This window comes from Miniopterus schreibersii, assembly GCF_964146895.1.
Source record: "Miniopterus schreibersii genome assembly, chromosome: 7".
In the NCBI taxonomy this organism is placed as follows: domain Eukaryota; kingdom Metazoa; phylum Chordata; class Mammalia; order Chiroptera; family Miniopteridae; genus Miniopterus; species Miniopterus schreibersii.
Window position 1 is genome coordinate 34,693,695 of NC_138108.1, and position 18,302 is coordinate 34,711,996.

Here is an 18,302-nt window from a genome sequence, read left to right on the forward strand (position 1 = left end):
TTGGAATCTTTGACTAGGGTTCAAAAATAATTTTAGAGCTCTGGATGGTGTGGCTCAGTGGCTGAGCATCAACGCATGCACCAAGAGGTCACTGGTTTGATTCCCCATCAGGACACATGCCCAGGTTGGAGGCTCAATCCCCAGTAGGGGGCATGCAGGAGACAGCTGATCGACGTTGACTCTCTCCCATTGATGTTTCTATCTCTCCCTCTCCGTCCCCCCCCTCTAAAATAAATAAAAACATGCTTTTTAAAATGTAGATGTCCATTTGAAAAGTTATTTTATTTTAATATTAGATTAATGAGAATACATTTTTAATATTTTGCCTTACCATGTTACAGAGTCCCTCATGAACTGTACAATCTAGTGTACCAAACTTAAGCTGACCATAAAGATGCTTTGATGCTTTTCGTAATTCTGGCAATAAAGCTCGACATGGTGGACACCACTACAAAAGAAAAAATATGCATAAGCACTGAGCCAAGTAAAATGAAAAAACAAAAACCCACATCATTTTTTTAACAAGCAGTATGCTAAGTAAGAAAAACACACTTAGTTGTGAATCTTATGCTTATATATGTACTTAATCCTTAGAGGGAAGCACATCAGTGCTCTCTTAGATGTACTATGTGGCCAAAACTGTACCCATGCTTCAAGGTTACTTAGAAAATCTCTTCACTGTAACAAGAGAAAATCTGACAATATTGAATTCTGACAGATGAAAATAACTTACAGGGGCAAAAAAATCAACAAGCCATGGTTCTTTGTCATTGGCAGGAAAATTCTGAGGTCCCAGTGTGGTGACATGAGAATGAACACTTTCTTTGGCAAAGGCAAGTATATCATATACAATCTTCTTTCCTTTGAAATTAAGAGAAAAGTTAAAACCCACATTCTGCCTTTTATCCATAAAAACACTTCAAAGTTTTTATACTTAAAATGTTAAAGAAAGATAAACATATGAACAAATGGATTTTGGTGAGGTTTTAATGTTCTGTAAGCTATATGTACACAGGTTCACTCTGCTGGGAGCACCCAGTTAAAATGTCAAGATCTCTTTGAAAGTGTCTGTTTATCCTCAGAGGCAGAATTTTAATGTCCTCGCAGTGTTCTTAGAGTTCTTTATGCTTACCTGAGCTATTACTATGGCCTAACTCCTAAATCTGTTACTTTAACCTAGACTTCTATTATGAATGCAAAAACCTGTACTGCCAGCTAGCTACTGAAAAACTAACCTGGATGTCATACAAACATTTCAAACATAATACTATGTCCAAATTGAAGTTCTTTCCCCCCAAACTTGCTTCTTCTCTCCTACCCTACCTAGGCAATGGCGGAACATCATCTAGGTGCCTAAAGATTGCCCAGAGGGATTCTTGCCTTCTTTCTTTGGCCCTGTATCACAACTCCATCCCTTTTATCTCTTGCCATCTCCAACCCCAACTTAGGCTACTGCATAAGCTGTTTGGCCTACTGCAATAACCAAGCTGGTCTTTCTGCTTTTTCTTATCTAGTCCATTTACTACATTGCTTCTATAAAAAACATTAACCTAGTCATGCTGTCCCCTCGCCTGAAGACCCTTGGCGATTTGCCGCTGCCTAAAATTCACGTACTTCTCGGCTTGGCAAATAAGAGCTTTCTCAACCAGCATGCTCCCTTTTCCCATGTGCCCTTTGGCTTACTCACTCAATAGTCAATACTAAGTCAAGCACCTATTATGGGTCAGGCCCTGCTTTAAATGCTGCAGGGCATGCATCATAAGACACAGGCTTCTCTTTCAGGAGCTCACAGTCCAGTGGGAGAGTTCCACACATACTTGGATGGAGTGAAGACACCACTCTCTCCCGCTCTCTTCCTCCCCCTCCAGCTGCTGCTGCTGGGGTTCTTTAAAGAATCTTCTCTTTGTCCCTTGAAAGTGATCCTTAGGGCTCTGATCTTGTCTGTTTACCCAGACAAGCTCATCCTCTCAAGGTTGAATTCACTAATGCGACGATTATGTACCTTTTTAGCTGCGACATTCAGCTGTGGAGGGGGTGTACTCCCCACCCACTCCTCCTCTGGGAATGACACAGTCACTCACTCAACCAAGCTACTGAGGCAGAAACTTGGGCCCCCTCTTCCTACTCTCTCGCAGGTAAACAATCATCACGTTATACTGATTTTGTATTCTTGGCATTTGAAAAAACCTGCCTACTTCTTTCATCCACACCGCCACTGTTTAGATAAGCAGCCATCTTCTCCGACATGAATGTGTTGGGCTTCTATCTGCTCCCTCTTCCTCCAGTCTTGCCTCTATCCAGTCTCAGCACCCAGTCACCTTTCTCAAATGTAAAACTAGCTAAATTATATCTCTGCTTAAATCCAGGAATGCCTCTGTTGCTCTGTCCTCAGTACAGAGTCCACATTCTTTTACCTGTCAGAGGAAACACATAGTTTGAATCCCTGGTACACTCTCTAGCCTCAAGTCTCATTCTTTTCCAACACTCAACATTCTAACTATCCTGAAATTCTTGCTTTCTAAGAATAAGTGAGGCTCTCCTAGAGTCCATGAATACAATTGCTGGTTCCTTTGCTTGGAATGTGTTTGCTACCTCTTTATTTAGGTAACTGTTACTTACACTTTAGGTCTCAATGAAGAGATCGCTTTCTTTAACCTCAGAAAATTATTCCTCCTAACTGTTCCTCCTAAGTGTAACCTATGCTTATCTCTTGTGGTAGCCAGTCTCTAAACCAACCCCCCAGTAATCTCTACCTCATGTACTCTTACCATTGTACTAGGGTTGGTGTGGGATCAGATTATGAAAGATATTGTTGCTTATATGTACGTGTGTGTGTCTCTCTCTAAGCCTTCATTCTGAGAGAAGCCGGCTGCCATGCTGTGAGCAGCCCTATAGAGAAACCCATGTAGTAAGAAACTGAGGACTTCTGACTATTGTGAAAACTTGGTCATTTCTAACATGTTAAGTAGGTAGTATTTAGTGAGCTGGAAGCCTAGGCTTTGGAGTTAGACATATCTGGATACAAAACCTACACGACCCGGTTGCTGGTGGTTGTCCTGGGCTCACAAGCTACTTAGCCTCTTTCGGAGTCTCAGTGCTTGCCTGTGGGCTGCTGTGAGGATAACACAGAAATGCAGAAGTGCACAAAGCCTTGAGGGAAACGTTTGCCGTAGAGAAAGTACAGAATGAACAGTCATCATTACCAGGATTACCTGCCATACGAGCCTCTGTTCACATAGATCCTATGGCCTAAGAGACTCACTTTTTGTACTTCTATGTTTGCTTTGGGAAACTGAGCATTCAGCTCCTGACTGATACTTTGCAAGTCTCTTTATTTGACTTTATTAATTTATATGTAATGGCCACTACACTGGTTTTCATATTTGCTTATAGATCCCCTTCCTCTTATCTGCACTGAATGATATTTTAAGCATCTTCAGAGCAAAGTTGTATCTTACAACTTTGCATTCCTAACACCTAAAACAAAGCTTGTCACATAAAGGGCACGTCACTATCTGTTATCTGATTAATTGTGTGACAGTTGGTAGTCTGCTTGCCTTTTGCTGTATTTCACCTTTTCAGGACAGGAACTATGAAGGATCCCAAACCCTAGGAACTGGAATATTGCCACATGAATGCAAAGCTGCGGTCCCAAACAAACTGAAATGTATAAATGCGATCATAAATTCAAGAAAGATGACAATGGAGATGTCTGGTGGTCTAGTGGAGGAAACAATCTGAAGGAATGCCTGAAAATTACTCATACGGCCAAGATACTATATTTGGCAAACTGGAATGAAAAATGCAGATGTTACTTTGTGAACAAGCAAGACCCTCAAACTCCTCCCTAGCCTAACATGTCACCACAGTTCTTGCTGAAACACTGATCAAGAGTAGAGTATAAACTAACCATACACAGTTAAAAATGTCTTTCCCTGCAAGAAACAAATTTACTAATAAATGAGAGCAAAATTATTAAAAATTAGTCATGCCTTGTTTTATTGTGCTTTGCTTTATTGAGCATCACAGATGTTGCATTTTTTACAAATAGAAGGCAAGACCCTCCACTAGCAAAAAGATATGACTCACTTTATTGTGGTGGTCTGGAACTGAACCCACAGTATCTCCAAGCTATGCCTGTACTATCTGAAAATTAAGATAATTTTTATAATTTTTTCCCTTCTTACCATGATGAATTTCATACTCTTTGGTTCCTTGTCCTTTAAAAACTGCTAGACATGGCTGAGAGACATAGAGATTGCTACAGATGTCTGGTGCAGAGGAACAGTCAAACTTGCCAACCTAAAGCAGAAAGAGAAGGTTCAATATGATGAAAATGAAATCTTACCCATTCAATTAAATATTCATAAAGAGAATCCCAAACTGACACTGCTCTAACAACAATTTCTAAACAGAAGTTAATGGTCTATAAATATAACAGACAGAAATAATTAATTTACATTTAACACTAACACTAAAACTCAATATAGTAAAAAAAAGCAGAGTTCAAAAGCCTGAGAAGATATTTCCAAGATAATATAAAGTTGTTTAAGAAAGCCACCCTTCTAAAAATGTAGAGAATATTTATATAATCTTGGAGTGGGGGAGAAAGAAACCTTTTCATGTGAGGCCCTAGAAGCAGATAATAAAGGAAAAGGCTGACATTTTCATACATTGTGGAAGAAAACCAGTAATTTAAAATATAACTATGTATTAATAAGAAAGCACACTAGCAGAAAGCTGGGCAGGATACATTTTTTCTTACTTGAATATGTTCATTTTTTAGTAGACCCTTTAGTTTCTTCAACTCAGGATCATTTGAATTTCCATTTTTTCCAAAATGAAAAAATAAGAGCCACCGGTGATGAGCCAAACGATCCTTAAAAGTGATGGAAAAAGTTGAAAAGAAATGTTAAAGATAGGAAATTCTAAGAGTTCTAATCTTCCTTTTTTATTCTCTTATAGTTAATTTTAATAATCCTACCCATTACTTCAAAATAATGTCAAAAAATTGGAGACATCCATATTCTTATTCTGTAGTTCATTTGGAATAATACTATGTAAATCAATTATGTAAAATTACAGAAGGGTAAGAATCACATTATAAAATGTTATAGTAAACAACTGTGCCAAAAAAAAAAAAGTATATATAATATGGTTTTAAGCCCGGCTGGCATGGCTCAGCAGTTGAGCACTGACCTATGGTCCAGGAGATTATGGTTCGATTCCCGGTCAGGGCACATGCTGGAGTTGCAGGCTTGATCCCCAGCAGGGGGCATGCAGGAGGCAGCCGATCGATGACTCTCTCATCATTGATGTTTCTATCTCTCTCTCCCCCTTTCCCTTCCTCTCTCTGAAATCAATAAAAATATATTTTTTAAAAAAAAGGTTTTAAAATCATCTGGCTAAAATGTTGAGAAGTAGGGGAAGTCAGCTTTTTCAGGTTTATCAATAAGTTCGATAGTATTATTTTTAGAAAGCTCTGGGATCAATAAGTAGAAAAAAAATAATGGATTCTACTGTAAGTATTTCTAAAGCTGCTTAATTCTTAGTGAAGTAACATAAACAGTTCTGAAAGCAAGAATATAAAGTTCCAAATCAGATCCAAAGTGGCCTTTTGATGAAAATGGTGCCTTTTTTGATACTCCTTTAGAACTGGTTAGGTTTTATAAAACTACAGATCCTCCCTGTACCACCAGCAGCTCCAGCAATTAGAATTTAACCTAGAATTGACTGAGATATAATCCTTTGAAACTCTTACTTTCTTATAGTGATGAATAAACCAAAAGCTGACTTTAAAATATTAAGACTTAAAATGTTAACATTATTTATTATTATAAAAATATTACCTCTAGTGTGTCTGCTGATAGTTGTTCAAAATCTGGAAGATTATGCATTATTTCCAAATATATTTCTTTAGCATCCAGTGAATTAAGAAACTAGAATAAGAGAATCGTATTATAATCTTTTTAATCAACATCCATTTATTTTAGTATCTTTTTTGTTGTTTTTTCCACAGAAGAGCTTTTAAGAAAAAAAGTCACAGAAGTTAAACAGTTTTCAAGCTATTTATTATAAATGTTGCCTTAAAAAAAACGTATCATATTTTGGCAATTATTAAAAATTGTATAACTGGGCTGTTTCTTAAAAAAGGGATGTAAAACAAATTCCATTATTAGGTGTTTTAATACCTGGAATTTTCTATTAACTGTTCTGTGCTCTAAAATAATCCTCACAATAACCTGAGTGACTCTGAATCAAGAGGAAAGAGCTATATTATGTTGTTCAATTTTATGCTAACCGTGGTTTATAGAATGCCAACGCTTTAAATTCTTTAAGAATTGTTAAAACACTTGAATATTTGAAGATCCAACATACTTCATTCCCAACCAACACTAAATAGGAACTGAGATAAGAACTTATAACTGGAAAATGAGAATGCAACTTGTTATAGAGATTTTCAGAAACAATGTCCAAAAAACTAAACTACCTATGAGTTTTGCAGAGTAAACTATATGGATAAAGATCTTATTTTAGATATGTTTTAGACCTAAGTATCTTATTTAAAACACAAACAACTGAAGAAGGCACACCTCCCTTCCAACACATCTCCTTTACTTCTGTTCATATTGTATCCCCAGCATATTTTTCTCACAAAACCTCTCTGTTGGTCTATTTCTCAGTGAAGCAGCTGTTACTACAAAGAATGCAGCAGCAGTTATATCAAGAAAATACATATGGGTTGACAAAACAGTTTAATATATATCTGTAAATTACATACCATCCATGTTTGACAATTCAAATATTACTTGAAAGATCTAAAACTCCACCGAACACTTGAAGGACCTACCACTGTATTCACAGCTTAATTGTGCCCAATATGAAAATAACCATATGGATAGAAACAATGGGAATCAGGACAGAAAACTCAGTTTTTCCCCTGAAAACTTGTTTTTGTTTTTTTAATAAAAATCTACAGCATAAATATTCTTAAAGCTCTATATGAAATGTTTTCTGTTACCAAAGCCCTTAAGAGGCCAAAAAAGAATTCTTTCATGCCTCAGTACTAGAGCTCATTCACTTTAGTGGCATTCATTATGAAGATTTCACTAAAAATACTCCTACAGCAGCTTGTAAATATGTGATGAATCCACTAGACCCTCATTATACACCTATTTGTCTTAGTGTAAAACTTGGTAGTTATATCTATAAAGGACATTGTCCTGTCTTCACATTTCACCTTCCAGACATATTTAGCTGGCACAGTGTCTTCCATTTTTTTAATCTTGAATGCTTTTAGGAGGGACAACTTTAATTTATCACTCCTGGTTATTACATTTCCAGTGTCACTCATTTATGTTTTCTAAGATCGCATCTGAGCTTGCAGTTTATATCAAAAAAGTCCAAAGATCTCACTAAAATATGAGGTTGTATGTTACTGAAGGTAAGACCTTATATTAACTGTGGGCCAGTGTACAGGCGAACCTCATGACCTAATGGCACAGGGTAAACGTGACCTTCTGTACAGCAGTCTGGGAACAAGACCTGAATTTAACATTGCCACAGCTATTTCATTCTAAACAGATAACTGAAGTGCAAAAAGGAGAACAAGATTCTTCATTACACTGCTTATAATCATAAAAAGTAGAAACAACTTAAATTTCTATTAAGGGAGGACTGATTAAACTAAGTATGTCACCTTTAGTCAATGAATTACTATTCAGGGACTATTGATAACTATTATATATACACAGGGGTGAGCAAAAGTAGGTTTACAGTTGTAATACAAATAAATAATACAATAAATAATAAATAATACAAGAATAAATTGTTTTGTGTACTCACAACTGCAAACCTACTTTTGCCCAACCCATGTGTGTGTGTATGTATATATGGCACATAAGTACTCTGTGTGTGTGTGTGTGTGTAGAAACATATATATTTCATCAACTGAGGTGGGGAAAGCTGTGGGTAGAGCAGATTTATTAGGGACTGTCAGGAGTATAGTTACAGACGTCCAAGTTTGCGACATCACTTAATACCCCAGGAGATGTTGAACAGGCAGTAGGAGAGAGGACATGCCTGGAGTGGAGGGCAGAGACCTATGCCACAGATAAAGCTGGAGAGTCATCAGCACCAAGTCATAACTGTAGGTACACCTAAGTAGAGATCTGGAAGGATATTTACCAAAATTTGATAGTGCTGGTCTGTTGGAGATTTGGTTTTAGTGAATTTTGCATCTTTCTTTACCATATATGAATTTCTGTAATAAATATGTAGGTTTATCAACATCAAAAAAGGAATTAAAATACAGAAAAGAAAACTAACAGAAGTTTGTTCTTTATTCAAGCCTTTTCTTTTCTTTTGGGGTTTTCTAGGAACCTGCCCGATACCCCATTATTTATCCCACCTCCTTGACAACTAGTTTGACCCTCAGTTTCCTCATTCATAAAATTAGGAAGGTGAACCACACCAGTAGCTCTCTAAACTGAGTTTACCAGAATCTAACAGGCTGCTTAAAAAAAAAGATACTATTTTTTGGGTAGGTTTGGGTTCCAGCCAAACCTACTAATGATCTGTATTTTAACATCAGAAAATATACAAATAAATGGAAACCAATGAAAATTCATTTAACCTAAGAATGTATTCCGTACTTTTGGGGTTTGAAAGTATAATAGTTTATGCCAGTTAAAAAGAATTCTTATAGCCCGGCTGGCGTGGCTCAGCAGTTGAGCATCAACCTATGATCCAGGAGACTGAGGTTCAATTACTGGGGAGGGCACATGCCTGGGTTGTAGGCTTGATCCCCAGCAGAGGGGGCGCAGGAGGCAGCAGATCAATGAATCTGTCCTTCCCATCGATGTTTTTTTCTCTCTCCCTCTCCCTCTCCCTTCCTCTCTCTGAAATCAATAAATAATCTCTTAAAAAAAATAATTCTTACAGCAAATTTTACAAACGGAAGTACGTATTAAACAGAATCCCAGTAATTAAATTTGTTCTAAATTATTAAATGTTCCATGTTCAGATGGTATAAATGGATTCATTTTCTTGCTCATTGTTTACAACAAATAATGTATTCAAATGTGTGCATTTAAAGAAATTAAAATGATTCATACCAAAACATTGCTTTTCTCTTTGTCATCTAGAGTGGCTCCTGAAGGAAAATAGGCAGTAGTACTTGTTGTAATATCCAAACTTAAACAAAGGTTGGCCTGGGTGTCACAGTCCATCCATCCTACATTAACAAGACCATCCTAAAATGGAAAAACAACAACACAAAAAATAGGTTGTGTCACCCTGGCTGGTTTGTCCCAGCGGTTAGAGTGTTGGCCCACAGAGAGCAGGGTCATGGGTTAAATTACTGGTCAAGGGCACTGTACCTTGGTTGCAGGCTTGATCCCCTGCCTGGTCAGGGCATGTGCAGGAGGCAACCAATTGATATGTCTCTCTCCCACAGATATTTCTCTCTCTTTCCTTTCCCTCCCTCCCTCCCTCCCTCCCTCCCTCCCTCCCTCCCTCCCTCCCTCCCTCCCTCCCTCCCTCCCTCCCTCCCTTTCACTCTCTCTAAAAATCAATGGAAAAAATATCCTCAGGTAAGGATTAAAAAAAAATAGGTTGTGTTGCAAGTGGAAGAAAAAGTTAAAGGAATTTGGCTTTATTTAGCAAAAAACCCATTTCTATTGTAAATTAAACCGTTCTTTAAAAACACTAAAAAATGCAGATTTGAATAACATGATTAATATTACTAATAACAGGGTACTTTAAAATTAATATTACTAACAAGTAAAATTTGATCTAGTAGATATTAAAATAACATTAAGCTTACATAGAAAACATTATTTCAAGTACACATAGAACTTTCGTAATTTTCCTAACTGGCAAAGTCCCAACCCACAAAGGGAGCTTTCAACAACAAAGTATCAAAACTATCAACAACAAAGACTACTCCAAGACTATAATATAATGAGAGCTAAATAAACAACAAAACAAACAGTAAAGCTTGGATATGATAAAAACACTAATACATAACTCCTTGGTTAAAGAGGACTTCATAATTAAATTACAGACTACTAAGTGGTCAAATGAACCACATGTCAAAATGTATTGAACCCAGCTAATCATTAGAAACCTGTAACTATGAATACATTTACCAGAAAACAAGAAAGATTACCAATAAGTAAGTGTTCAAGAAACTACCAAAAACAGTATCTGGAATTTGTTTTTAAATTTTTTTTTTTAAACATGGCTATCCAGTTTTACAAAATAATTGATGCTTACCAACATGCCACTAAGCCTGAGACGTGTCTGTGAAGTCAAACAATCTAGAGGGGGAAAATAGTAAGCAATTTCAGCTTTATTAAGTGTACAGTTTCATTTGCCTTTTCACAAAACTATCATTTTGATTTTAAGGCAATTAATTGAGCTCTACTGGTATTGAAACCTTTATTTACTAGGTAAATACTCTGGAAAAAGTCTCATTTTACACACAGAACACATCTCTCTCTCACTCATTCTCTTGTTTCTTCCCCCTAGCTTCCCAGGATTTCTACTAGAGAGAAAAGGGGCAATTTTCTCTCAAGCATTCCTTCAGGATCTTACTCTCAAATCTCTCCTCCTATCAATAATCCTCTTTATCTAAGACATCTCATAATTTGGGGGAAATAACATGTAATGAACCTATTTGATAAAAATATGCAAAAAAATCCTTAAAATAAAACAGCTTCTTCACTATTTTTATAAAAGTTCTGTAAATATAAATAGTAGGACTAAATGAGATAAATTCAGAAGGGAGTTGTAGCATCACAGAGCCTATAGAGATAGGTAAAATCTCTAGTTTTAAAAGTTTTCTTCATGTGTAGAATGGACAAAAATCTCCTCAAGGGTAGACTAAATTTAAGAGTAATTTTATTTTCAATGCAATACCTCTTCAACATAGCAGCATAAAACCTGAGAGGTGAAGTGTCAGAAAAAGATCTGTGTTGGGAACAAACGTATGAAAATGTATTAATGAATTAGGATACTTTATAATACTGGGACCAATTTTTAACCAACTGCATTGCTTGAATACAGCTTACAGTTTGTGGTTTGGTTATGTAGAATATTGAATTTTCAACTTAATCTACTGGGGGAAAAGTTCCTAGAAACAGAAAGTTGTCACCTTCAAATATATTTTATGAGGTAAACATGTATACTTTTTTTTTTTTAATATACCTTTACTGATTTCAGAGAGAGGAAGGGAGGGGGGAGAGAGTTGAAACACCAATGATGAGAGAGCCATCATTGATCGGCTGCCTCCTGCATGCCCCCGATCGGGGATCGAGCCCGCAACCTGGGCATATGCTCTGACTGGGCAAATTAAACCTCGATCTCCTGGATCCTAGGTCGATGCTCAACCGCTGAGCCACGCTCGGTCAGGCAACATGTACACATTTTGATATGCATAAGTATGAGGCAAAGTCAATAACTCCAAAAAATTATTTTGGGAAGATTGTATCTGTAAATGACTATTTTTGCAAAATGCCAAATATGTACATCTGTGGCTATCTGAACATACCATTTATTGTGAATATAATTAGGCTGAAAAACTTGCCCACCAAATAGAAACCTTAAATGATACTTCGAGAAATTAATAATTTTAAAACCTCTGTGTAAAATAAAAAGATAAATATTTATTAAATAAAAAATTATAACCTTGGATATAAATGATAGTTTGAAGTACTGAACATCATTTATAGTAGTATACTTAAGATGGTCACCTAGTCTAAGGGTTCACACAGTTATATGATTAACAAGTCCTGGGGATCTAATGTACAGCATATAGTGATTACTAATAATCACTATATAATAGTATATTATATGCTTAAAAGTTGCTGAGAGAGATCTTAAATGTTCTCACTAAAAAAAAGAAATGGCCATTATTTGACAGGATGGAGGTGTTAGCTAATGCTATGGTGGTAATCATTTTGTAAGTGTATCAAATCAACACGTTGTACACCTTAAAGTTACACAATACTATTCAATTATATCTCAATAAAGCTGAAAAAGTAAAAAAAGACTGTCATTTAAAAATTATATGTCACGGTCTCTTCATAACAAAATATTGAATAAATTTACCTCCTCCTTTGGAGCAAAAAGTTATCAGCCAGCCAATACCAGCAGCAAAAGCAGTTTGTATGGCGTTAACGAAATTTCCTTAAAAGAAAATAAAGCAAATTTCTGATCACTTATTACTTGATAATGAAAACAGTTTTCTAAATGCTTTTTCCTTCTAATTTCACCCTCTTCCACTATACCAGTATTGGAATTCAGGATTTCCTAAAAATCCTCTTGAGCATGTCAAATTCATTCTCTGGCTCTCCAGTTTTTTCATCACATAAAATCTAAATTCATTATTTCATCAAAAAACTCAAATTGGTAAGGCCTGTTGTGATCTACCCATTCAGCCAGCCATATTTTCCCTGTGCCACTCCACAGCTTTATTCATCCTTTTGTTAGAGTCATGAAGTATTGCCAGTTCCCAAACACACAGTGAGCCTTTAAGGCTTCCTCCTCACTTTCATGATAGGTTGGGTCTGACATCATTCCAGAAGCAGTTTTTAACCTTTCCTGTTTTCCCCACCTGAGTTTTCATATCCTTCAAGCTTCCCTAAGCTTACCTTTAATATAATAGTGACTATGTTGAATTTTAATGGTTTACTAGTGTCTTCCTAGCTAAAATAATGAGGTCCCTCAAGGCAGGGATTATGTATTTTATTATTATAGCCCTAGTATTTAACATAGTTTCAGAGACATAACTGATATTCAATGAATACCCTTTAGATGTGAATACCATCATTTCATGGGTAATACAGAGTAGTTAAATAACCCACCTCGAGTCACTCAATGAATTAAAAGCCTAATATTAGAAGAGTTTTTAAACTTTAAAATTAAAATGAATAGGCATGAATTTACTGTCTGATACAGCACTCTTATGAAAGCAATAAAACACCTGGTTAAAAAAATAAAAAACCTGGTTTAGTAAACATTTAGTTGCACTTTGTATTTGCCTTTTCACCCATCCCCACCTCATATCTATTTCCCGTATCTTAATTGTTTTAGTTTCTGTACATATATAATTCATTTGTTAAATGCCTACTACTTAGTAGAGGTCAGAACAAATGACAATTCCCTCCCTAAAAAGCATGGAAAAAAAAAAAAGTCAATATTATGACCAAAATATTAACACTGCCACTGAAAAACTTAAATTATCAATTTCAAAGTAGCCTTAAAAATCAAGCAAATTAAGAAAATAAAATTACCTGCCCACAATTCCGTCACTGTGCTTCTGACATGCTGCATGGCGAAACTCACTAAACTCTCCTTTGATCTGTCACCATGGTATTTCACTGCAGCCTAGGTTGTTTTTTTAATAAAAAGAGAAACATTTTTTACTTTTTCTTTTTAAAACCCACTAAAAATACCAAATACTTCTCATGCTACATTATTTTGAAAAATACAGTAAGACCTGTCTCTCAAATGTAGTGTATTTTCAAATGATATGCTGAGAATCTTGAGTATACAGATTTCATCAAGACATTTTAACAATACTATTTATAATAATTTCAGTTTCAGTTTTATACTTAAAACTGGGAAAAAAAGGGATACCAGAATTTTATATTCAATGAGATAATACCTGAAAATACTTCGTAAGCTTTGTATAATTTTTATTCTATAAAGTAGAATATGCATATTGGTTATATTATGTTCTTTAAGACAGAAACTGAAATTGGCAAACCTTTAGTTTTGAAAGTACAGCTGACCATTGAACATGTGGGTTTGAACTGCACAGGTCCACTTATACTCAGAAGTTCTTCAATTGTCTCACTTGGTTTAACTGTCTGCAGTTCAAACCCCTGTTGTTGAAGGGTCAACTGGAGGTTGGGAATCTGTGAATGTGGAGTGCTCACTTGAGTTATATACATTTTTTTATAGGCACCACTATTCAGGGGTCAACTGTAATGGCACCTAAATGTATTTATAATATCCAAACTGTTTTATTATGACTAGAGCCTAGTTAGGTGGCACCTAAAATAAGACTTAAATATCAAAACATTCTACAAATTCTCACATTGTTTTCTCTAGTATTTTCCTTGTTATAAAGTTTCCCAAATTTTAAAAATGCTAACTTTCTCCCTTACCATTCCAGACCTAAAAATGAAGAGGCTGGGATAACTGTTTACTCCTTTCATTCGGCAAAGCATTCTATCATCACCACAGTTAACGGCTCCGATTCGAAGTAATCCATCCACTTCTTTAGCAAAGTCTCTCCACTATGAGAAAAAAGAAAGCATTAAGTATTTCTCTGAACACCTCCCTTGAACAGTCTTCAAGCTATACATTCTTAAAGAATATTTTTAGCAAATAAAACCACAAATATGTGAAAATATATAATTATTTCTGATAGTTATAATTCCGATTAATAGAAAAATCCCAATATATTAAAAAACTCAAACAAATAGATTAGAAATAATAAAACTTTAATAATCATGATGTAAAAAGTACATACTGTGGGAGCTAAATCATGGCAGTGTGAACATCCTGGAGAGTAAAAGTTCACAAACCACAGTTCTCCAGAATTGACAGCAGCATCTAAAAGTATATGAAACCAAAACAACTTAGAACTATTTATTAAAGTTTTTGTAAATTTTGGTTAAAAATTTTTTGTTAAGATCGGAAAGAAAAAAAGTTAGTCATATATCTTTCATACTGCCTTTATCAATCATTTTCTGTACAATTTTTTCTAAAAGAAAACAAATTTCAACTGTCGAATACCTTTTTCTTAAAAAAAACTCTTTGAAGCCCATACATGTGTAAGAAGCTGCCTTGAAATGTACAATACTATGCCACCATGAAGCTGTAAAAAGGGAACAGCCGCCAAACCTCATAGAAGTGTTTGTGCAGATGAGAAAAATGAAGAGAAACAGTGAGAAAGAGTGAGATTTAAGCTCTTCTTATGTCTGCAGCATAGGTGAAACATGGGGTTAATCAATTCTGACAGCTATTTCAAATTCTGAAAGAATGAAATAAGGGACCTACACGAAAGGACTCTGGGATTCAATTTAATCTTTGCCCTTAAAACATCTGCTTTGGAAAACTGTTATTTGAAAAGTATCAAGATTTTTAATAATTCAAAACATACATACTTACTTTGTAAAATAATAGATCTGAACACCACATAATGTCTAGCCAACAATATAGTATATATTATAATGTATAACATTATGCAAGTAAACAAAATTTATTCATTTAAAATTTTAACACTGTAAGGAAGTGCTCTAACATTTAAGATAAAAAAGTGAAGACAATTTGCTTTTAAAGTTTCCATATAATTCCACATCAAAATTGGTGAATTTTTAAATGAAAATTTTCATAGGTTGTAGTATGTATACTAACACATGAAAACATGCATACTATTTTAAGTATGTGTAACTGCTTCAGGTTAATTAGTAACATGCGTAGGACTCAATGTTCACCTCCATTTCAATTACAAACCACATAAGCTTATGGGAAGAACAGTTAACCCTTATATTATAGACAAGGTGTATAATTTAGTTATTTTATTAGCTGTTCTTTGGCAATGCTTAGAAACTGTGACAAATAAGAACACTATCTAGGTGGTGAAAATAATTGCCATGTTGACTTAGACCACCAATTGGTACTAATTTAGGTAAAATCTTAACAGTGCAAACTTAAATAGAAATAGGATATTTCATTATCTATAAACAAGTAATAAGGTGGTTATTTACATATAAAAAAAACAATAATTAAATAAGGTATTATTGTTTGTAAGTCTTAAAAATATGATGCACAACAAATCTAAATGGTATCTAATTTGACAAAAAACCTTCCTTGCAGTAAATATGTCTCCTATCTTGGTACTTGGATTGTATAGAGACCTTAAAATATTTACCCAGTTCCCACTGTTGTTGAGATCCAGTGACCCAGAATACAAATGTATTTCAAAATGGTATTTTTGGGTTTCAAAACTATACAACTATACATATAAGTGAAATTATATGGTATTTGTCTTTCTCTGACCTGTTTCACTTAGCACAGTACCCTCTAAGTCTGTCCATGTTATGGAAAATGATAAGATTTCATTCTTTTTTCTATGGCCAAGTAATATTCCATTGTATGTATGTCCATCTTTATAAATTTGTCTTTTGACTGGAGCATTTAATCCATTTACATTTAAAGTAATTATCTATAGGTATGTAGTTATTGCCATCTTATTGTTTTCTGATTGTTTTTGTAGTTCTTCTCTGTTCCTTTCTTATTTTCTTGCTCTCTTCCCTTGTAGTGTTCTGTTTGGATTCCCTTCTTTATTTTTTATCTCTTGTAGATTTCTGGTTTGTGGTTACCATGTGCTTCATATATACCAAGCTAGATTTATAGCAGTCTATTTTAAGTTGGTTGTTGCTTAAGTTCAAACACGTTCTATACTCATTACCATTTTTACTCAACCCTTCCACGTTAATGTTGTCATTATTTACTTCTGTGTGTATCCCTTAATTTACACTGTAATTACACATGATTTTCCTACCTTTGCCTTTTAACCATTTGTACTAGCTTTAGTATTGGTTTGATCCACTGCTTTTATTATGTGTTTGCCTTTGTCAGTGAGAATTTTTTTCCTTTGTGTTATTTTCTTATGCATAGATTTCCCCCCCCCTATTTCTTAAAGAAGTCCTTTTAACATTTCTTGTAAAACTGGTTTGGTAGTGATGAACTGCAGCTTTTCCTTGTCTGGGAAACTATTTCTCCTTCCATTCTAAATATTAGCTTTGCTGAATAATCTTGGTTGTAGGTCCTTGCTTTTCATCACTGCGTATTTTATGCCAGTTCCTTCTGAACTGCAAAGTTTCTGTTGAGAAATCAGCTGACAGTCTTAGGGAGCTCCCTTGCTTTCTCCTGATGCTTTTAAGACTCTTGTCTTTAACCTTTGGCATCTTAATTATGTATCAGTGTGGGTCTCTTTGGGTTCATCTTGTTTCGGACTCTCTGCTTCCTGGACTTTTATGTCTATTTCCTTTGCCTGGTTAAGGAAATTTCTAGTCATTATTTCTTCAAATAGGTTTTCAATCCCTTGCTTTCTTTTCCTTCTGTTACCCCTATGATGAGAATGTTGTTATGCTTGATGATGTCCCAGAGGTCCCATAAATTATCTTCATTAAAAAAAAACTTTTCTTTACTATCCTGATTGGGTGTTTTCTGCTATCTTCTCTTCCAAATTGCTGATTCAGTCCTCTGCTTCACCTCATCTGCTGTTGACTCCATATAATGTATTCTTTTCAGTTAGTGTATTTTTCATTGCTTTTTAAAAAAATGTTCCCTATCTCCTTTTTAATGTTTCCCTGTTCTCAGGGACATCACCTATTCTGCCCCTAAGTTCATTGGGCTTCTTTATAATCAGTGTTTTGAACTTCGTACCTGGTAGATTGCTTACCTACATTTTGTTTAGTTCTTTTTCTGGAGTTTTGTCCTGTTGTTTCATTTGGGACATGTTTCTTTGGCTCCTCACTTTTGCTGTCTCCCTGTATTTGTTTCTGGGTAGATCTGCTAGGTCTTCCAGTCTTGGCAGAGTGGGCTTACATAGTAGGTGTCTTGGGGGGCCCGAGAGTGCAGTCTCCCTGTTCACAGCCAGGTGCTCCAGGGGTATCCCTGGTTGTGTGTATGGTCCTGTTGTAGTTGAGCCTTGATTACTGGTGACACGCCAGTGGGTAGGATGGAACCTCAGGCTGACAGTCTGTAAGTACTGGCTGTGACTATAGCAGACAAGCTGTTGTGTGGGCACTGACCCCACTGAGTGGGATTTGCTTTAGCAGGGCTCTGGTTCCTGTCAAGTTCACCCTTTAAGTGTGTATTTTATGGTACTAATTGGGTGATGCCCTGGTGTGGTTTGAAGCTAGCCACCAGATGAGTTGGCTGTGAGGCCTCTGGGGAGGGGCTTGGATCAGGCCAAGGTCAGCCACTGCCTGAGTTCAGCATGGGATCACTTGGTAGGAGTTATAAAGTGATTTGCAGATGGTAACTCCCTGTGCTGGGCTTAGAGGTGCCTGGGTATGGTTATGCTGTGAACCAAGGCTGGCTGCCACTAATGTCAGGCTTGAGGCCACTCAGCAAGATGTACATGGCACGTGCCAAGGCCAGCCACTGCTTATTTGGGGTTTGGACCTTTGATAGACTTTAGGAAAGTCTGCAGTGTAGGCCCAGGTTTGCCATTTGTGTGGATTGGCCTGTGAGAGAGGTTCGGGCCTGGCACG

General features: G+C 35.9%; 1 protein-coding gene across 10 annotated transcripts in view; it reads right to left on the reverse strand.

Moving 5' to 3' along the window:
• DNAJC10 (DnaJ heat shock protein family (Hsp40) member C10) overlaps positions 1-18,302 on the reverse strand; it is a gene marked incomplete at its 3' end in the record, with an annotated part of 37,165 nt that overhangs the window by 11,720 nt on the left and 7,143 nt on the right. For all 10 annotated transcript variants that reach the window (XM_081142766.1, XM_081142767.1, XM_081142765.1 and 7 more), the window contains exons 5-15: positions 14,546-14,628; positions 14,178-14,309; positions 13,299-13,392; positions 12,115-12,192; positions 10,279-10,322; positions 9,117-9,254; positions 5,850-5,939; positions 4,766-4,879; positions 4,188-4,302; positions 734-861; positions 332-448 (exon numbers count right to left, since the gene is read on the reverse strand). In XM_081142766.1, the coding sequence (XP_080998892.1) occupies positions 332-448; positions 734-861; positions 4,188-4,302; positions 4,766-4,879; positions 5,850-5,939; positions 9,117-9,254; positions 10,279-10,322; positions 12,115-12,192; positions 13,299-13,392; positions 14,178-14,309; positions 14,546-14,628 (1,133 nt within the window). The remainder of the gene's footprint in view (positions 1-331; positions 449-733; positions 862-4,187; positions 4,303-4,765; positions 4,880-5,849; positions 5,940-9,116; positions 9,255-10,278; positions 10,323-12,114; positions 12,193-13,298; positions 13,393-14,177; positions 14,310-14,545; positions 14,629-18,302) is intronic.